Source organism: Bos indicus, chromosome 14, assembly GCF_029378745.1.
Source record: "Bos indicus isolate NIAB-ARS_2022 breed Sahiwal x Tharparkar chromosome 14, NIAB-ARS_B.indTharparkar_mat_pri_1.0, whole genome shotgun sequence".
Classification (NCBI taxonomy): Eukaryota; Metazoa; Chordata; class Mammalia; order Artiodactyla; family Bovidae; genus Bos; species Bos indicus.
The window spans coordinates 60,788,287-60,810,486 of record NC_091773.1 but is presented as its reverse complement, the minus strand read 5'-3'; the positions used below and the strand labels follow the sequence as shown (position 1 = coordinate 60,810,486).

General features: G+C 34.7%; 1 protein-coding gene across 29 annotated transcripts in view; it reads left to right on the top strand.

The window, feature by feature from the left end:
- RIMS2 (regulating synaptic membrane exocytosis 2) overlaps window positions 1–22,200 on the top strand; it is a 609,863-nt gene that overhangs the window by 459,366 nt on the left and 128,297 nt on the right. For 10 of the 29 annotated variants that reach the window (XM_070802800.1, XM_070802799.1, XM_070802821.1 and 7 more), the window contains one exon: window positions 9,379–9,551. The exons of 13 other annotated variants lie outside the window; for them this stretch is intronic. In XM_070802800.1, coding sequence (XP_070658901.1) covers window positions 9,379–9,551 — 173 coding nt within the window. Of the gene's footprint in view, window positions 1–9,378; window positions 9,552–10,418; window positions 10,671–22,200 lie in introns of all 29 variants that reach the window. 6 more of the 29 variants (XM_070802795.1, XM_070802796.1, XM_070802794.1 and 3 more) reach the window with 1 other exon arrangement.

The window sequence follows — 22,200 nt, the reverse complement described above, 5'->3', positions numbered from 1 at the left end:
AAGGCAAAGGCAGGCAGGGGTAGTCCTTCCCATCTAAGAGTTCATAATCAAATCAGGGAATCACATGGACATAAGTATTACTCATAGAAAATAGGTTATATTAAGTAATATAATAAAAGTAAACCATGCAAAAGAAGAATAAAAAGAGAAATATTAATTTGGCTTAAAGAAATCTGGGAATACATTACAGAATAATATATGAGGTGAAGGACAGACATGTCCTTATGCAAAGTTATAACATAAAAGCCTATGAACATTGACCCAGAGGGATGGTACGGGGAGGGAGGTGGGAAGGGGGTCCAGGATGGGGAACACGTGTACATCCATAGCAGATTCATGTTGATGTACGGCAAAACCAATACAATATTGTAAAGTAAAAAAAAAAAAAATTAATTAAAAAAAAAAGCATATGAACACAAGCTATGTTTAAGGAACAGCTAATAGTTCTTTAGAATAGTAATATTAAACAAAATGGGATACATATTAGAAGGTAAGAATGGAAAAATTGCTTGGGACCAGATTGTGGAGAGCTTTAAATCTCTCAGTTAAAAATCTAGAATGTTCTCCTTTACAATTATGGTCTTTGAAGATTTTTGAAAAAGTCACAAATACAAACAAATTTGTGTTTTTTGCATATAACTCTGATGGTATAATTACAACAGATTTGAAAAGGATCCATTTAAGTCCTTGTTAAGGAGTCCCAGCCAGAGGCTATTGGTATAGTCCAAGCTAGACATAATTGTTATTCCTTCCCATGTTTGATTGTTGCCTCCATCTAAAATGATCTTCATCCAAACCCAAGTGATCCTTCACTATCTTCTCACAGAAAAAAATACGTGTAGTGGGCCTCTTCCAGATTTTCAACAGAATGCAATTATATCTGCCCTATGCCTAAATTTGATGAGCCCCTGGAGAAGGAAATGGCAACCCACTCCAGTATTCTTGCCTGGAGAATCCCATGGACGGAGGAGCCTGGGGGGCTACAGTCAATGGGGTCGCAAAGAGTCGGACACCACTGAGCGACTTCACTCACTCACACACTCATGCCTAAATTTGATGAGTCAAGGCAATTATCAAGCCCTTTTAGCTTTTTCAGTACTATTCAGTCTATTACTTAGTCTGATTCTCTTAAAAGGCAAATACCTTGAATTACTTTCTTACTTACTTTTTTTTCTTTTATAGTTGATTTACAGTGTTATGTTAGTTTCTGCTGTGTAGCAAAGTGGGTGAGTTATATATACACATATATACACTTTTTTAAAGATTCTGTTCCCATATAGATCATTACAGAGTATTAAATAGAGTTTCTTGTATTATTCAATAGGCTATTAATTATATATTCTATATAGTTGTGTTTATATGTGTATCCCAGTTTCCCAATTTATGCCTCCCGCTTCCCTCCCTGATAGGACCTAATTAATATTTGAAAGGGAGCCCTGCTTCATATCTCCAATCCATTACTTTAAAAAAATTTTTTCTTCCTGCTACCGATTCCCAGGATCATTATCCTACTGCTAAATTCTCATGTCTTATTTCTGTTACAACTTTTGGGATGTTACAGATTACAGTATCTGTAATATCTATATCCTGTGTCCTAATAAAATACATAAATATTCTGCAAAAAATTATATAATGAGTCATGTAATATTTAAAGATATGTACAAAGGACAGATATCAGAAATTCTGATGGCTAAGAAGAGTTTCCTTATGATTATTTATTAATTCTAGCTAGATCTTACAAGCTTCTAATCTGAGGACTTGGAGAAGCATTGAGTCAGATACATTACCATATGTAAAATAGATAGCCAGTGGGAATTTGCTGTATGATGCAGGGAGCTCAAACCTGGTGCTATGACAACCTAGAGGAGTTGAAGGTGGAGAGGGAGGTTCAAGGTGTGGGAGGAGACATATGTATACCTATGGCTGATTCATGTGGCAGAAACCAATTCAACATTATAAAGCAATTATCCTCCAATTAAAAATAAACAAAATTTTTTAAAAAGACAAGGATCCATTCATAAGCCCCAAGTACCTAAATATCAAGACATTCTGATTTATTAGAATGGGGAATTTTGGACAAAGAGAAGTCAAAGATAACTCACTAGATTTCTAGGTTTTAGTTGGTTATTGAGCCTATTAAATAATAGAGGGAATATAAAAGATACAAGAAAAGCTGGTTAGGGGTGAAAGGGAATAAATTTGGTTTTGGCCACATTAAATTTGATATACCTACAAAACAACATATGGGAAATGTCCTGTTAGCATCTGGAAATACAAGTCTGAAGCCTGGGAGAGAAGTGAAAGGTAAAAGATAAAGATTTTTAATCATTACCTGAGTAGATAATAGATTATATCATTCTGTGGGAATATATATAGTGAAAAGAAAAGAAGGCTAAAGATTGACGTTTTTTGAAAAGTGTAATTTAAAATCAAGTAAGAAAAAGTAAAGCCAGCAAAAGAGATTAAGAATGAATAGAGAGATAGGGGAGAAGCCATGAGTGACATTATTTGAGAAACCGTTATGGAAAAGCTTCAGGAAGAGAGAGGACTGGACTTCAATAGCATTAGATGTAATAACAAAATCAAAAACAAAGAAAACTAAAGAGACACTACTGGCTGGTAATTAGGATATTTTTGATGTCTGTTTTTGAGAACAGTTCTAATAAATAATAGGTTAGAATGGGGGAAGAGTTACGGATCCTGAGAAAGAAAATGGTAAATGCATTTGTTAAAGGCAAAAGCACAAGCTGTACAGCCACATAAGATTTCTACACCTGGATTTCATCGCGGAACTAGCATTTCCATCTCTGAAAATTGTGAGGAATCAGTGAAAGTAAATACAGGATGAGGTTTCTCAAGGAAACACTGATTCCTAACAGATACAGAATTCTCACAGAACCAAGTCTTTGGGAAAGTCATCATGACTACTAGTATTAATTCTTCCTCTACAAATTCTCCAAGAAACTTATCAGTTTCTTTCAGACCAAGAGTAGTGGCTCTTTAGTAAGTCTTGGCCTCCAAGCTAATGGCTACTCTGTCCACAACTGCGTTTCTTTACCTTAAGCTATTCTTATTCCATCTTTCACAAGACGAGTACTTTGCAGATACGATATCTTATTGTCCTTAACTTCTTGTCTCCTATATGTCTTTGAGAGTCCTACAAAGTGCATTTATTTCTAGACCCCCACCCCTGGTGGTATGCACCAACCTCTCATTCAGTGACCACTTGGTTGGTAACTTGAGATCAGTCATGCCTGCTACGTCACTTCAGTCGTGTCTGACTCTGTGACCCCATGGACTGTACCCTCCAGGCCCCTCTGCCCATAAGATTCTCCAGGCAAGAATACTGAAGTGGGTTGCCAGTCCCTTCTCCAGGGGGTCTTCCCGACACAGGGATCAAACACAGGGTTAAGTCTCCTGCATCGTCAGGCAGGTTCTTAACCACTAGCGCCACCTGGGGAAATCAGCCATAGTGGGAGTATTTGTTCTCAGAAGTCAGCCAACTCTGTAAATCAGAATTTTTCCCTTTTGGATAGCTGATTGTTAAACATGTATCAGCACACCACTTCCTATCCATACCCATTACAGAGAATGAAGAGAATGAAAGGATTAACTGCCTAAACTCTATTCAGCTCTCATTACAGTAGTTTATACTCTGATTTGGGCTTCCCTGGTGGCTCAGATAGTAAAGAATCTGCCTGCAATGCAGAAGACCCAGGTTTGATCCCTGGGTCAGGAAGATCCCCTGGAGGAGGACATGGCAACCCACTCCAGGATTATTGCCTGGAGAATCCCATGGACAAAGGAGCCTGGTGGGCTACAGTACACAGGGATGCAAAGAGTCGGACGTGACTGAGCAACTAACACTTTGACTTTTTCACTTTATACTCCAATTTGATACTTTATATTGGAGACAGTACCTCAGGATATAGCCCAGATAAAATAACCATTCCATTCACTTCTATTCATTAAAAATTCATTGAGTTCCTAGTTAGGCATTACTGATCTAGATAATGGGAATACTAAAATCAATATGACAATAATTCTCCTCAAGGAATTTATAATCTAGCAAGAAAAAATGATAGGTAGAAGGTAGATAGATAGATAGGAAAGAGACAGAGACATGGAGAAACAGAAATGTGATAAAAGTGTAAGAAAGGCATGAATAAAGTAGTTTAGGAGCACTCAACGCAATGACCAATTCTCTTGAAAGAAATTAAGAGTTTTCTAGCTGGGATTTCATTTGCAGGGTACTGTTTACAAAGTTAAATCTTAAATTATTGCTCAGTTTTCTCTGGCCCTTCCTCATTGTCTTCTCCCTCCAAAGCAGAGGATTTATCACACAAACTTCTTTAGGAGTCCTATATAAACAAAATGATCTATTGACTGATTTTTGCACAGTGCAACATTCAAATCAGACAATGATGAGAACTTTGGACAGAAAAAAGAACATCTAGAAATAGTTCCTTAAAAAGAGAGTACCTACAGGTGTGGTACTAACAAAAGCATCCACTCTGAATTATTACATGAAATGAAAATAAGGTGATGCAAATAAGAGCATCTTCTTGCTCTTGTGATTGCTTAATTTACCACAGTGCCAAGATTTCCTCTACTCTGTTCCTGTGTCCTCTAGATCCCCCGACCAGTATCAAGAGCCCTGCCTACAACTTCAGCTTCCCTCTTCTCTTTCACAGATTTTGTTTGCCCCGATTTTTCCCTACCATTTGACCTATTCATGTTTTATCTCTGAATATGATATGAATATTCCTCCAAATATTTCTTGATGATCTAAAATATTTTTCTTCAAGCTTGGACTTTATTGCTTCCCAGTATTTTGCCATAACCAATTCTCAGGCTAGCGTTTTAGACAAGAGATTATAGTTTTACAGTGAGATTCAATAAACTGAAGACAAGCAATGCTTCAGGAATCTCATAGAAGTTCATATACAAAGCTCAAATGACATGAGTTGCTGAGATGCTGCAGAGAAATCAAACAAGGAAATTACTAATTTAAGAACTTGAATATACTGGAGAAAATGAAAATTTCATCTTAGAAATTTGAGGGTTTTTTCCTCAGGAATATTATTATAAAAATTTGATAATAACTTTCTGTGCAGTAGAGCTCTGCTGATATTCTGTTTCTTTCCACTGATTTAGATAAATAGGGAGAACATTAACTTTTCCAGGCCACTTAAGAACTCTAGAGTCTGGAACATCCTGGAGAATAATTTCCTGTAAATTTTTCTAGTTTATGATCTGCTTAATAGTACTGTACAAAACATCAAAATGTTGTCAGGAAAAGCTTCTTCACTGTAGTCCAAGACTTTAATGATCTCCAGTCAGCACAGTTTTCAGCTGAGATCCTGTAATCCTATGCAGGAAACCTTCTTTGTTTTTGTTCCATTAAAGATAATGATGAGCACGTCATCTATTTTTCATCTGTCAGCTGTAAACTAATACATGCTGGTCATTTAAGACATTATTTATTGTATAGTGCCAAAGCAATATCAACCATTTCCTAAAGGAACTTATTCACATTCATAACTCATTACCTTGGTGTAATAATTTGGCTGCTTCTGTCTCACTTTTAAATTATATAAATTAAATAACTTTCATTTATCATACTTTTGGAAAAGCAAAAAGATTGGATGACTTTAAAAGTAAACTCCCGTGATAGGTCAAATAATTGATGATTTGGGTGTTTTGGGGAATTGTATACATGAAGATGTTATATTCTAAATGTATTAAAAATATGTCCTTCTGAAGTTTTACTTATAAATTTTTTTCTATTGTTTCTTACTTTCCAAATTTCTTATTCTGTTTATCATGTGTCTATTTGTAATAGAAACCTGAGCTATATCCCAAAGGTAAACATGCTCAGTTACTAGAATAGAGAAATGCATTTGGTGCAGGCCTCATTGAGGCAGCAAAGTCATCATCAAACTTGACCTCTTAGCTAATTTGTAGTCTTTCTGTACTTAAACTAATCCATTCAGTGTTTTTTTATTTAGACCTGCTGCTTTAGGTGCTGGAAGTGAACAACTGCTGTGTGCTAAGCATGCTATTGGGTATTTTGATTATGTTATTTCTCTTACCCCTCAGAAGAACTCTGAAAATGAGATTTATCCTTATTTTACTGGTTAAAAAAACTAAACCTTAGATTTTAAATGAAATCTTTGACTCTTAGGTGCTAAGAGAGTTACAAAGATAAGGAGGATATTATTCTGGCTTTTCAGAGCTCATATTCTAATAGAAGGTTTGAAAATTAAATATGAATAGACACACATACCTATAACAAAAGGTAGCTTGTGATGAATTATATAAAGGCATAAAACTATAGTGTGTGGAATCTTATCTTTCTTTAAATTTTGCTTATCCAAAATTTTAGCTCAGCAAACTAGATTATCTGAGAGGTCTTAGCCAAAGATATGTGCTGTGTATACCATATGTGTTTTAAAAAATTTTTTTCAAGCCTTTGGCTGGCCCGTCTGCACCTATGAATCATAACATCAGGATCAAAACCCTTGATGACCTAAAGAGACAAAGGCTAGAAGCTGCAAAGTCAGAATCCTAACTACTAAAATACAAAAGTCAAATAAGTTGAGAATCAGTAGTTCCCTGTGAGGTGATGGGATATAAGTGAACCCAGCCAAATGTGAAAGATGAGGCCTGAGGACATACCAAGAGTCAGTCAGAACGTTTGATTTAATATTTCATCTGCTGTATAAATACGTTTTCTGAAATGAATCTCTTATACATAGAAATAGTTATATTTTTGTTGTAGCTTAGAGCAGTTTTAAGATAATAAACTTCCTGCTGGGTATTTTACCTGATAACTCTTTTGGTAAATATATTCCTGGAATTGGTACTAAGCCAGTGTTTAGCTGCTCTGTAACCATCATCATCATCCATGTCATCATCTGTCACTTATTAAGCACTTCTAGGTGTTCAGTGTTGCGCTAAGTGCTTTATGTGCATTATCTTACTTCATCCTTGCGGGGAACCTGGGAATTGGGTGTGATTGTTCTCCATATTTTAACAGATAAAAAGCTGAAACTCATAGATGCAATTGGCCCAAGATCACAAACCTAATAATTTATGTAACCAGGATTCATACTAGTGATTCAATGTCATTGCAGAGCATGTGCTTTTAATGGTTATACCTTAATAGTTCCTGAGTTAAAAGTTATGGCTTATCATTTGAACTTTGATAATAAATAATCCCGTAAGTAAAAACAAAAAAAAATTGCTTTTCTATTCAATGATAAATTATTTTTAAACATATAAATAGCAGTATGTTCCTCTTTTTTTATTATAAATTAAAAGAATGAGAAAGTAAAGTTCCACCAATATAATATAGTATCTATTGAACAATTTAATAATATTGAAAAGTTTCTTTGTCCATTTTTAATATATATGAAGTGTCCCAAAAATATATAAATAAAATGAAATTCTTCCATTTGAGGTCAAATTTACTTTTAATAAATTTCATGGAAAAAAATCCATATATGTGTGTATCCAGCATTATCTATGCTAGCCAGTATATACTAGTTATTTGTGTGTGGATGTGTGTGTATATATATTTATTTATTTATGTTTAATACACTGGCTTACATAGATAATGTTGGATCCATCCATTGAAATGTTATTCTGGGCAATGATGAAAACATTGTCATTTAAAGTAAATTGTTTTCATTATTTTAAAATGACTTTAGTTTGAAAAAAGAATATCATGGACTGAATGTTCTCTAAATAAATGCATTGTAAATAAATAGACTTTCTTTTAAAATCAAATATAATAGTTCTATTTACATAGATATTTCCTGGGAAAAAGACAATGATTTTTTAAATAATTTTACTGTATTTTTTTATAATCAAGAATTCCAACAAAGTCAAAAGTTAGAGTGGATTTAGAAAGGCCATATTTTACCTAATTTATATATTTCAGATAAAGGATTTGATTATAACATTTTATGGACCTTTGAAATAATTCTTATATTTTACATTTAGAAATGGATCAGTTATTAACTCAAAAATATATAACAGAATACTGGGAGAGATGGAGAGGTTGAGGGGGAGAAACAGATCAGTTGAATTGATCTAATTAATTTAGATTTAAATTTAAATTAATTTATTTATGCTATATACTATTGCCATTCAACTTGCTTTACCAAAATATTTTTATCTAGCTAATATTTTCAGTGAATTATTACCCATATAGGATTATTTATTAGGTAATGATTATTCAAGTCACAGTAATGGTTTGCATAAGATAATCATCATTGTAATGATTTGTTAATATTGCCAGTATCTGTGGTTTAAAAAATCTCCATTAAGAAATTCACCAGGTAAGAATTTTTACCATTATATTTAAGTGGATATTAACAAAGAAAAATCCATTAGCGAATAGTCTCTTAGCCCAATAATAGCCATCAGGTACTGGCTGCATTATTTTGTATTATGCCATATACCAGGCATGTATTATTTCTGATTTTCAAAACAGTGCCGCAAGGAACAAAACAATGCTGCAAGGAAGACATTATTTTCCCTATTATTTTATAAACAGGATTTTAAAGGTGAAATAATTTGCTCAAGTTTACCCAGCTAGTAATAGTTTTCCTTACTCCAGGTTTTCAAGACTTCAAAATCTATCCTTTTTTTACATTCCATATGTCATTAACATAAAGCCTCTATGATGGTTTTCAGTCTACCAGAATATTTGAACACCCTGTACCCTGGCTGTGTCAGATAATCATCTGATTATTTCAATTCCAGGAAGTTTGAATTATCATAAATAATAATGACTTTTTCTAGTATTTCTAGGATTCATCAAAATTCCAGCAACCACTCAGAAATTAAACTTTCTCTTTTCTCTTGGCCTTTCTTTAAAAAGTTAGTGTTTTAATAATTAGATTTTGTATTACCTCTAGGTTTTCACTGAAGCATAATGGATTTAAGAGAAAATTTATGCTATTAAAATTGGTTTTCATAAGTTACAGTGGCAACTTCATCATGCTTTTAAAAAAATTTTATTCAAAAATTTAAAAAAATTTGCTTCCTAATATTAAGCCAAATATTTATTTCCCAGATTTTGGCCAAATGTTCTTCCCTGAGGCCATTGCTCTTGTGAAACTGTTTTAATGGCCTTCATTGGGGTGTGGTGAAAAAGCTCTAATTGACTTTACTGAAAACAAGGGTTTCATATAAATTGAATTTTTCTTTTAGGATAATTGCCATTCACTTTTGTTTTATATGCAACTGAGTGGGGTTTTGCAGTATCCTCTGTGGACAATTAAAGTGCTGAAATAGGAGAAGCGAGTAATTGCTTTGTGTGGTAATACTGACAACTTCTGCGTGTTTGTCAATCTGTGTTAACAGTATCGATCGGGATGGGATCCTCATAGAGGGGCAGATAATATTTCCACTAAATCTTCGGACAGTGACGTAAGTGATATATCTGCGGTTTCCAGGACTAGTAGTGCTTCTCGTTTCAGCAGCACAAGCTACATGTCTGTCCAATCAGAACGGCCAAGAGGAAACAAGAAAATCAGGTGAGTAGGGGGCTTTAAGAAGGAAATTCTAAACATGTTTTAGAATATCTTTATTTTTCTTTGGATAAATGTAAAATCCTTTCCTTCTAAATGGTTAATATATATCATGAAGACAAACAACTTCTGTGATTACTTTTTTTAATATTTTGGTCTACATTTCATACTTTTTTCACACAGAAGAGTTTTGTAGAACTTATAATAATTTTCTTGCTAGATTATTTGAAATAGTATCATTAGCTATTTTTCATGTTTATTATTGAAAAAGTAATTCTGTTGTTGTATTTTTACTGAGATTAAAGGGATGGTTAAATGAAGACTTGAATGTTTTTAATATTCTAAGGAATATGAAAAATCATATTGGAAGGTGATGAATACATTTCAATGATTAAGAAAACACAACATTACTTTTTGTGGAGGATGCTCTCTTGTCCTCCTGAAACTTTTATAAATGTATGGAAGTTTCTCCAAAAAATTTATAAATGTATGTTAGTATAATTTTCATTTATCACCTCATCTATAGACTTTATGGGCATCTAAGCTAAATTAGTTTTTTTTTTTTTTTTTAACTCCTATTGGATCAAAACAAAACAAAAATCAGTAATGGGGAGACCACAACTTTTTTCCAGGCAACTTTGTAACAGGAAAACACAACTTAAAAAAGCAATTTTGGTTTAACTGTTGCTTACATAGTGCTTCTCTGTTATACACTGGAAAAAACGTTTTCGATGCTTAAAAGATGTAATTTTTATCTATGTTTTAGTAATTTTCATTACTTTTCTATTTAATTTTGTATGTATTTTTTTTCTTAACATTTTCTTTCTTTTTTGTGTTTATTTGCATGCCTTCAATTTGTGTTGCTTTCAAAAGGCCAAAGGGACTAGAAGAGGGAGGGAAAGACGGGGATAAGCATGAAGAGATAGTTCATGCGGAGGAAGAGGTAAAGGAAGAAAGAACTAATGAGAATGAGAAAGGGAAAGACATTACAAACATGTGTAATAAGGAGACAAACAGAGAATCAGGAGATGAGGAAAAAACACCAGATATACCTGAGCAAGGGAAAGAAAAAGAACAGTGGAATAAAGAGGATTTGCAAAAGCAATTCTCACAAGATGATGACAGGTAAAATTTGCTTATTTTTATAGACATTTCCCATTAGTTATGTCCTTTCTCTTAATCCTATTTTGCCATTTGCATTGGGTTTATTTTCTTGCATTTTATCTATTTAGCTTCTAATACAACCAATTAATGTGTTGACAAGTTACTATCAAACAGATTGATTTATTAACCTGTCTTCAATTTGTATACACTAGCTCTCAGTATGATTTAATTGGGTTTTTTAATCCTTTTTGACTAGGTAAATCTAAAGTAAATTTCCCTTTCCATTTTTTTTAGCGTGAAATACTGTATATCTTCCCAATTTGTAGAGTCAAAAATCTTTAAAATGAGGTTCTGAAGGGGCTGGGAAAGTGTGGCCTGCTCTACAAGAAATATTATACACTAGAAATGAACTTTTAAAACGAGTGGCAAAATAGGTAGCAAAATGTAAGCTTTATTCTGTCCTCGAATAAAAAAGCAAGTCCTTTGTCTTATAGTTTTCTGGTGGGTTCTAGTGTAGTTTTAATTCCTGAGAAAGATTGTGAAGAACAGTGTTCTTTGATCCTTTAAAAAGAAAGGATAGAGGCTTCAGGGCTTGTTAGAAGGCAAACATATTGGGTTAGAAATTCATTCAGCTGGAAAACTGCCAGAGAAGGAACTTTGAACAGAGGATAAATGGAAAAAAACATAACAGCAAGGCATAAAGCCAAGTGTGTTTTCATTTTCATGACGTGATGCATTAATAAGTATGAATCCGTCTTCACAGTGCTGTACTGAAAGTCGCATCAGCCCAAGCACACATAGACTTCATCTCTCTGCCTGAGGAGATGAGCTTTCCCTAGCTACAATTCTCTGAGACTAAGAGTGGCAAAGCATGTATGGTTTGGAGGAATTTGGGTTTCTAGTGGCCAATTCAGAATTTGATTTTGTATTCTTATGAAGTTGGCATAATAAGCACACCCAATTACAAGCCAAATTTTGCTTTATTATATATAAATTCAATCTCAATTTATGCTTTACTCAAAATTAATGAGAAGATAATCATCATAAATGTTTACCCCCTTGGTATACAATTCAGTGGTCTAATTCTATGACACTTCAATTTTTGTCTCAGTTTGCTATATTTAACTATCTGTGGTCTATGAAGGTTTCTATGTAACAGACACAAAACCTAAAAGTTAGTTTTAAGTTAGGCATATTTTGTGAGTCCAATCTGAACTAGTAATTTCAAGTCTATTTTCTTTGTTTACATTGCTTTATTAATGAAGACTATTTTTCTGACTTATTTGGCATAGGGTCATTTCATCATTAATTCACAGAGAATAGTTTTTGAAAATTTCCTTAGAAAGAGACATAGAGTTTCCTTTCTTTAAAAAGCAGAGCAAAATGTGGGCCTCTAATGTGTTTTACTTTCTTTAAATTGTGTAAAGCAGAACATATGAGCCTCTTGCTGTGTGCCTGTTGCCAAAGTCTCTGTTAGCATATCTGGCTTGGTGGGTAGAAGTTTGGAGGTTATATTTTTAAGTTCTTGATTTTTAATAATTTCTGCACCATTTTCGTCTTGATAAAAGCACATTATTTTATTCAGGAAAGAAAAGGATGGTATAGTCCTAGCAATGAGTCTTTTAAGGCACTGTACTCTGCTTAAATATAACTATGTAATACTTGCAGAACTGGAAACTACACAGGGCCAGGCTGATGTCTTTCAGTTCAGTTCAGTTCAGTTCAGTCGCTCAGTCGTGTCCGACTCTTTGCGACCCCATGAATCGAAGCACGCCAGGCCTCCCTGTCCATCACCACCTCCCAGAGTTCACTCAGACTCACGTCCATCGAGTCAGTGATGCCATCCAGCCATCTCATCCTCTGTCGTCCCTTTCTCCTTCTGCCCCCAGTCCCTCCCAGCTGATGTCTTTAGGGAACATATATTCTATAAGATGGCAAAAAGTATCAACTGCAGTTATTTGTGAGAAAATGTTGGTGCCACTAATTAATTTTTGCAGCGTAAGGTCCTGAATTAGCTTTCACATCTCAGAATAAAATGAGCAATCTTTATTCCGAGAGAAAATATGTCTGAGTACTGCTAGTAACATTTTGTTTTGGTAGTTGATGAACATAATCATGGATTATTTAAATGACAAAAACAATTTAATATGCTTGTGCAACATTATTGAAAGTACTCTTATTCTATAGTACACCATTGATGTTTACTTGTAATCCAAGTTTTGTAAAAGAAAAATTATTTTCTGAATTCAGAGTTTAATATCTATAGCAATGCTGGTATATTTAAAATTAACATAATAACTGCAATGAACCAAATCCATTGTAGTTGCTATTTTCATTATAGTGATTGGATCTCATTGTGTGATACAAAATTATATTGTTTGTGTTATAGTTACCATATTAAAGTCTTTTGAATGTACAAGTAGAAAATGAATAGCAAAAAGTAAATTTTTTAAAAGTTCATTAAATATTTGAATATAATATTTTTCAAAGTAGCTTATAAATAATACATTTGTATTTAGCTATTTGTATTTCCACACAGGTAGATTGGTCTGGTTAAATATCCATATATCATTAATGATTGTCTAGTAATCATTTCTAGAAAATCTGATTTACCATTTAAAATATTTTTCTCCCATCTGTGTACCTGGATATGCTTTAAATTTTATAGCTATCTACATTTGCTGATTATGTACCATATATATATGTGGTAGGCTATCCCAGAAAAAAGTTTTCAGAGGTAATGAAAAATCATTCAATGAACCAATGTTTATTTACAAAATTTCTCAGGCAGAGTACTTTGAACTGGGGATAAAAGTGAAATCAAGCAGTTCTAAATTTCTAAGTCTGAAGGTCAAGTAATTTCTTAGCCTTGTGTGGATGGATATTTAAGGATAGCTCCATATCCAAAAAAATTTCATCAAGAAGCATAAATATATTCACAAGGATATTTGGTGAAAGAATTTGGCATAAGAAGTGGAGATCTTAAGTAAATCTGCAGTGGAAGATAGAAAAATAAATATTGAAAAGTACAGTATTGTCAAAACTAACAACACTGATAGCTTTGTGATCAAATTACTCATCCATCCCTCCAGATTCTGTTCTGGGCATATAAGACCAAAGAAAAAATAATTCAAGAAACTCGTTTATCTACAAATTTGTGTAGATAGCTAAATAAGATATCCTGAACCTCAACAGATTGCCTGCTCCTCAGATCTCATATTTTTGTATTACTCAGCTTTCTTTTAATACAAATGATATAGTTTATAGTTGTGTAAAAACTTTATGGCTTCATTATTGTAAAATGGGTTCAAGGTCTTAGGTAAAAGTTAAACATTCACACAAAGATTCATGTTTTAATGAAGACTATACAGAAAACCTTGAAAATTTGTATTTATCTGATATTTAGCAAATTTTTATGCTTTACATTCTTACAGAAGAGTCATTTTAAATGATCATTTGTAAGACCAAAATATAAATTAAAAGTTTCAAAAATAAAAGAAAATGAGTTCTCAGGCATGTCTATAAGTGGTATGTATATTTTCTCTTTCTGAAGAAAATGTTCTTGAGGTAGGAAAAGTTTTCAAAGGAAAAAGATGGCATCAGTTCAAAATATTCATGAATAACTGTTTTTAAGAGTCTTAAACCATGAGCTTAAGACTTAACTTAACTCTATATGAGTTTTAGTGAACTCCGGGAGTTGGTGATGGACAGGGAGGCCTGGCGTGCTGCAATTCATGGGGTCGCAAAAAGTCGAACACGACTGAGTGACTGAACCGAACCGAACTGAAACCATCTCAATTATCTAGCAAAAAAAGTTCTTATAGTCTTTAAAAGGGCAAGCAGAATAATTGTTAATGAAATATTTACTACTGCTAACTTATAGATCAGAGTTAAAATGTGATAACACATTTTCCTGACTATGTGATATAACTTGATGTTACCACGTATTTACTCATATTATAGACCTTTAAAGGGCAAACAGTATGTTTTATGAAAATAATTATGGATTAGGAATCTAAAATACTTGTTTTCTCATTCTGATTCTGTTACGTGTCCCTAGCCACTTTGCCTGGCTTTTTTCACTTGTCAAATAAATGAATGAATGATTCACACTCCTCGTTTAGATGAGTGTAATACACAGCAAAGGGAAAGTAAGCATCTTCTGTTATACTAATGATTTGTCTTCATCATGAATTCAAGGAATAACTGGGTCTGTGGCTAACCACCAGTAAAACAAACAGCTCAACATATGTTTCTCTCACCTAGCAGATGATTCCAAAATTTAGGTGACTTTTGTAATACTTCATTGATCAGGTTGAGTTTTTGTTGTTTTCTGGAAGTATGTCTCAGTGCTAACTCTCCCAGAGGGCATACTGATGGATTATGCTGTTCAGCTGATGGATTATTGATGGCTTGTGTTTTCCTCTTCTCATTGAAGCTATCTTCTAGTTAATACCACTGAAAATCTTATACACCCAAGCAACATCTATCCTGTTTTATGATTGTGATGAAAAGGGAACTTAAAACAAAACAACAACAAAAAACGCTTGATTACAACTTTTAGAATTTTGATCCTGTAAAGGCCCAGGAATTTGCATTTTAAAAACAATCCCTCCCCACCACGTGATTATGATGTATCCTTCCTCTCTTTTGGGTTGCTTACATTTCCTCATGAATGCTGAGATAAGCTTGTCAGTTTCGAAGGGAAAAAAAGCAGCTAGGATTTTGACTGGGATTGTTTAATTAGAGCAATTTAGGGATTATTGCCATCTTAGAAAATGTTGTCTTCTCATCCATGAGCACAAAGATGTTCCCTTATGTTACTTTCTTTCACTGATGTTTCATCGTTTTCAGGATACATACCTTGTACTACTTTTGTTAAATTTATTCCAAATATTTTATTTTTGAAGTGAAATTGTTATTAAATTCATTTGTGCCTAATCATTGCTAGTATATAGAAACACAATTTATTTTTATAACTTGATCTTGAAACCTACAACCATGCTATATTCACTTATTAGCTCTAAAAGTTTTTAGTTAATACCTTAGGATGTTCTATATGAGGTCATGTCATCTATGACTAAAGATAATTTTATGTCTTCCTTTCTGATCTGAATGCCTTTTGTTTCTTTGTCTTGTCAAATTGACCTGGCTGAAACCATCACTGCAATATTAAATAGAAATGCTCATGGAATGTTTTGAAAAGAAAGAGCCACATAGAATTACACATTAGCTCTAAAAGCATTTCTGAGGGCATTGTCTCCTGTGTCATCATCCATTTAAAAAAAATCTGTGTAAAACTTTATTTTAAAATTGTGAGTAGCTGTCTTTAAGAACAGATGTGTCTGTGTCACTGAAAAAGAATGTAGCCCATTGTATGTTTTCTTTATCTAGTCTATCAGGAAGTTCAAGTTCATGGCCAAAGACATGATAATTCTAATCAGTTTCTTGAACTACATTGTATTAAAATCATTACCTATAACTGACATTTTTACTTTTCCTCTTTTTTGAGACTCTGCTTCCTTATACCTGTTTTATTACAATTGTGTTATATAACTTTGTTCTAAAAAACTGTCTCAAATTGTATATGCTGCTAAATCATAAGAGCTTTCATATTGCATCTAGCCTTTCCACCTTTAGAATTCAGCCCTATTACATTCTCTTCTTGAAATGTTTTTTCCTCTGCACTCTTGTGATTGTACACTCCTTTAGGTTTCTATCCATCGTTCTGATCACTTCTGTCTTCTTTGGGAGCGTTCTCTTTGCCCCTTGATAATTTCCAGACTCCCATAGTAGGCTGTCTTTCCTTTGCGTGTTCTATCTTGATGGTGCTTTCTATTCTGTGACTTTCAGTAGCATCTATGTATTCAGTGCAGTTCAGTTCAGTCTCTCAGTCGTGTCCGACTCTTTGTGACCCTATGAATCGCAGCACGCCAGGCCTCCCTGTCCATCACCAACTCCCAGAGTTCATTCAGACTCACGTCCATCGAGTCAGTGATGCCATCCAGCCATTTCATCCTCTGTTGTCCCCTTCTCCTCCTTCCCCCAATCCCTCCCAGCATCAGAGTCTTTTCCAATGAGTCAACTCTTCACATGAGGTGGCCAAAGTACTGGAGTTTCAGCTTTAGCCTCATTCCTTCCAAAGAAATCCGAGAGCTGATCTCCTTTAGAATGGACTGGTTGGATTGATGGCTTCCAAATCTGTATTTCCAACCCAGGTCCCATTCTTATTTATCTGTCAGATCTTTTCAGTCCTCTTCTGGCCATCTTCTTATCTGTCCTGGGGATGTACCAAAGTCAGCATGTATAATTGAATTCATCATACCTCTCACAGAACAGGTGACCACATTTAGTAACCCACTCCCCATTTGTACTCTCGATATGTGGCAGCAGCATCCTCACACGTGCCTCAACCAGAAACCTAAGCATCACCCTTTACTAGTTCTTTCCCTGAGCACAATTCCCTCCCTCCAGTCACCATGTCTTATTGATCCTAAAACTTAATTATCTCTGAAGTATTCCATTTCTCCCTAACTCTATATCTACTTCCATTATCTACACTACTATCTCTTATGGAGATTAGTTCAGTAGATTAGTTTAACAGGAAAATCTTATCTTTTAAAAATGATAGCCTTTAAATCTGAGCTCGTTATGCTAATAGCATAAAAAATGAGTAGTCAAATTCTTTTAAGTTGTTTATTTGTGAATTGTATACCCTTAAAGGATGAATTTTATGATATGTGAATATACTTTAAAAATGGTCATTTGGCTTCTGAAAAAAAAAAAAGAGAGATCTGTGTTTCTTCTTCAGTAAATATTATGAGTATAGTGGTGATAAAATGCAGGTGATACTTCGTTTAGGGTTAAGTTTGTTGAGCGTGTCTTGTTTTCTATTCCAATACTCCTTAAAAGCTACTTTTCAATAAAATCTTCATCTCTCTCTTTTTTAAATTCTTGTATACATTTTTAATATCACCAGAATACTGAAGTTGAATGAAATACAGGTTTGTTCTCAAGAAAAGGTGATAATTTTCTTTTTCCTTTTTTTTTGCAGCCTCAAATTTATCCTTTTCACATAAATTTAGTTGTTAGCCTAAAACTCTGAAATAATTCTCTCCTCTCTGTGTCTGTCTCTCTCTGTCTCTGTATCTATCTCTAGATAGATACATAGATAGATTCCTCAGTTAATACATAAATAAGCTATTTTCATAAAAATTTAGGAAAATTTCTTTGTGTGGGAATCTGAGCATGCTGTGACTTCCCAGTCTCTGTTTTGGGTCACCAAAAGGGAGAAATCTGAGATTTGAACATGTATGTGGTCTGAAGAGAAAGGGCATTTGAAGTTGGAAAGGCACTGGTTCTAGAGTAAGAACCTGGAGGTGGAGGAGGGGCTTGGTTCAGAAGCAAAAGTGGACTTTGGGTTGGCTCAAACCAGAAAAAAAGACAGATAATAAAATAGATCAGTTATTAGACAGGGAGTTGGGAAGTTGGTTGTCACTGCCTGTTGGCCCTAATGTTCTCAAACACATAAGAAGCGAGAATATAAGGGTTTGGAAGTTGAATTTGAGATTTAATTTGAAGATTTGGAATAATCACTGAAGAAAATAGGAGAAAGTAGCTTACCAAAGACAAATTTAAAAGTTGATGAATAGTTCTGCAGATCTAGAAGTTGGAGACCAGCAATTGCAAGACACACCAGCGTGGGAGAGTAGTGTGATCATTCCTAGCAGCACTGAGCCCATCCAAGTGTGGAAACACAATTCAGATTGTAGCATTTGTGGAGGAGTGGGAGTTTTGATGGATGGAGTTGCTGGGAGAATAGCAGTGGAAAGCAACTGAGGGTGCTTGTGTAAATGTCAGTGTTAGACAAGGAGGAGGAAAAGTCCATATGGGAACTTAGAGACTAGGAAAATACGGAGAAAATCCAAGAATTAGAACGCTAGGCCTTGTAGTCAAAAAGGAAGTTTAGGGTGTTGGGCAGGTAGAGCATGCTGTTGAAACTTAAGATCTTGTGGTGGAGCTATTTTCACTAATTGACAAACTCTAAGACATAAGCATTTGGGGTGAGTAGGAGAGTGGGTGAAAAGAATAAAAGTGAAGGTAACAAGATATGTGAGTTTTGGAATTACAAAGCCATTTAATAGGTCTTCTTGATGAATACTTATATTTGATATGGCTATGAGAATTGGGGAATTGAAAAGAAAACTAAGCCAGCTCTAAAACTTCAGTGAATGAGTCAGTGACCACGAGGTCATCAGATGACAGAAAGAAAGGGAAAAAAACGGTTAGTATATGTCAGCATGGCCAGAAGTCAAAAGAAAAGAAAGTTTAACAAAGAAAGTTTAACTTTAAAGTAGAAGAGAAATATATTTTTTAAGTAGCCAGTAGATAGAAATATGACAACCTATGAAGAAGGGTAAGTATTTCTCACTAGAGAAGATTTCAGCAGAAGCAGAGTGCTCAAGAAAGCACCAGGTTTCCGTTCAGATGGTAATGAAAAGGGCCGGGAACAGGTGGTAAGGGCATAGCTTTGTAAAAGTACCACCTGGCTTTTGCTTTTGCTGGTGTCACCATATTTTCCAAGTGGTCTTCACAGCTGACTCATAAAGAGTTATATTCAATACCACATCTCAGTACTTGGGTATGAAATTGGAGATCTGTGTTAATTAAAATTTACTCCCACATCTTACATAAATTTTAAGAGGCACACAATTTAATCGACTTTGTACTATATAATCATTTTTAGCAATTTCTGTTAATTTGTATTTCTGTGGTGACTGGTTACTCTATCCTATTATAACATGGGAAATCTTATCCTGAGATTCTTACCTGGATTCATTTTTACTGATGAATTAATTTCATTCTGGTTAGTGTAACAATTTAGGGTTCTATACATTTAAAATAATCATTGACATTCATTTACATATTAAACTTTTGTTTTCTGACATCACCACTATTGATTATAGGTAAATAATGTTTATATAGACTTGTCTCCTGTAATGGATTCAACTCATTTTTATTTCTACCATTTTTAACTTTATTTCTAAAATATTACCCACACAGGCTGTATGTTAGTAAAATAAATTTAGTGTGAAAGTAGAGAAATAATTAAATTGAAATGATTTCTAGCATACAAAATAATAGCATTAGAAAAGACTGCTGCAGTAGTTTCTGTCATATTCAATATTTATTTTTACAAGCCAAAAGGACAATTAATCCACAACTGTTATTCTAAATTAAATGCAACATTCTAACCAATGACTCCTAATAGAACCACAGATATACCTCAGGATGAACAATTTTAACATATAGAAGTTACATTTTTATAGAAATAACAAAAAGAAGATCAAGTTTGAAGTCGAAGGATTCCCATGTTGAGTGTCACTGTTAGATGCCAGTTTATCAGTATGGGGTGGAACGGTATAGTAAGACTTCATTTCAGATTCTGATTTTCCATATAGAAAGGATGAATCTAATCTTAAGGAAGCAAAATTCAAAAAAAAGAAAATCCACAAACACCTGGCCTGAGACCTTAGAACCTTAATGACAAAATCGGAATCTTTAATGTTTTGTGTTATCTTGACTTCAGCTTTTCACTCTTACTCTTACCCTTCTCTTTAAAGGCTCTTGCTTTAATTCCTTTGTTTCACAAATAATTCCTTTAATTCACATTGCTTCTAATGTCTGAAGCGCAGTTTCTTTCTCTTTCTGAGTAAAGTACCTGCTCATCCTTTAACACCCAAGTCAAGTACTGCTGCTGCTGCTAAGTCGCTTCAGTCGTGTCCTACTCTGCGTGACCCCATAGACGGCAGCCCACCAGGCTCCCCCGTCCCTGGGATTCTCCAGGCAAGAACACTGGAGTGGGTTGCCATTTCCTTCTCCAATGCATGCAAGTGAAAAGTGAAAGTGAAGTCGCTTAGTCGTGTCTGACTCTTAGCGACCCCATGGACTGCAGCCCACCAGGCTCCTCCATCCATGGGATTTTCCAGGCAAGAGTACTGGAGTGGAGTGCCATTGCCTTCTCCGAAGTCAAGTACAGATTCACCCAAGAGACACCATCTCTCCTCTTCCTTCATGATTTATCTAATATTCTTTTACAGTAACAGTTTCTCTTGGGTGCTCATTTTCCTGCCCTGTGAAATAGTTAATTATGTATCCACTTAATCTACGATTGTTGACCATTAGTTACCACTTAAGGATATGTATTTATTATTTTTATCTCTTTGCTGTCTTACTTCTCAAAATCTACAATCCCTCACACATAGTATGCACTCAAAAAAGTTTTAGGATGAATGTATGAATAAATGAGATTGTAATAAAGCAGTGACAGTTTTGAGGTGTGAAGAGCTGCTATCACAGTGCTTCTGGCATGTTCAGTATCCAACATGCTCCTCTCTCTCTTTGACAAAAATGACCAAGAAGTCACTTTTTTTCTTCAGTGGAAAGAAACTTACTTCTTTCAGAAATCAGTGGAGTTTTTTACCTCAGAGGAATTTGTTTTATGACACATGTGTATTCTAGTGTGAAAAGATTTAGTTGGTGGGTTGGTTTACTGATTTGATATATGATGAATGAGAATCATTATTTTATATATATGGTTCAGTTCAGTTCAGTCGCTTAGTCTTATCCGACTCTTTGCAACCCCACAGACTGCAGCACGCCAGGCTTACCAGCTCCCAGAGCTTACTCAAACTCATGCCCATAGTGTCGGTGATGCCATCCAACCATCTCATCTTCTGTCATCCCTTTCTCCTCCCACCTTCAGTTTTTCCCAGCATCAGGGTCTTTTCCAATGAGTCAGTTCTTCACATCAGGTGGCCGAAATATTGGAGTTTCAGCTTCAGAATCAGTCCTTCCAATGAATATTCAGGACTGATTTCCTTTAGGATGGACTGGTTGGATCTCCTTGCAGTCCAAGGGACTCTCAAGAGTCTTCTCCAACACCACAGTTCAAAAGCATCAGTTCTTTGGCACTCAGCTTTCTTAATAGTCCAACTCTCACATCTATACGTGACTACTGTCACGTAACTTTGACCAGTAACATAACTTTGACCAGATGGACCTTTGTCAGCAAAGTAATGTCTCTGCTTTTTAAATATGCTGTCTAGGTTTTCTTCCATGGAGCTGGCGTCTTTTAATTTCAGGACTGCATTCACCATCTGAAGTTACTTTGGAGCCCAAGAAAATAGAGTCTCTCACTGTTTCCATTGTTTCCCCATCTATTTGCCATGAAGTGATGGGACTGGATGCCATGATCTTAGTTTTCTGTATTTTGAGTTTTAAGCCAGATTTTTCACCCTCCTCTTTCACTTTCATCAAGAGGCTCTTTAGTTCTTCTTCGCTTTCTGCCATAAGGGTGGTGTCACCTGCATATCTGAAGTTATTGATATTTCTCTGGGCAATCTTGATTCCAGCTTGTGCTTCTTCCAGCCTGGTAGCCTTTCCCTTCTCCAGGGGATCTTCCCAACCCAGGACTCAAACTCAGGTCTCCCGCATTGCAGGCAGATCCTTTACCAGCTGAGCCACCAGGGAAGCCCTTTTATATATACAA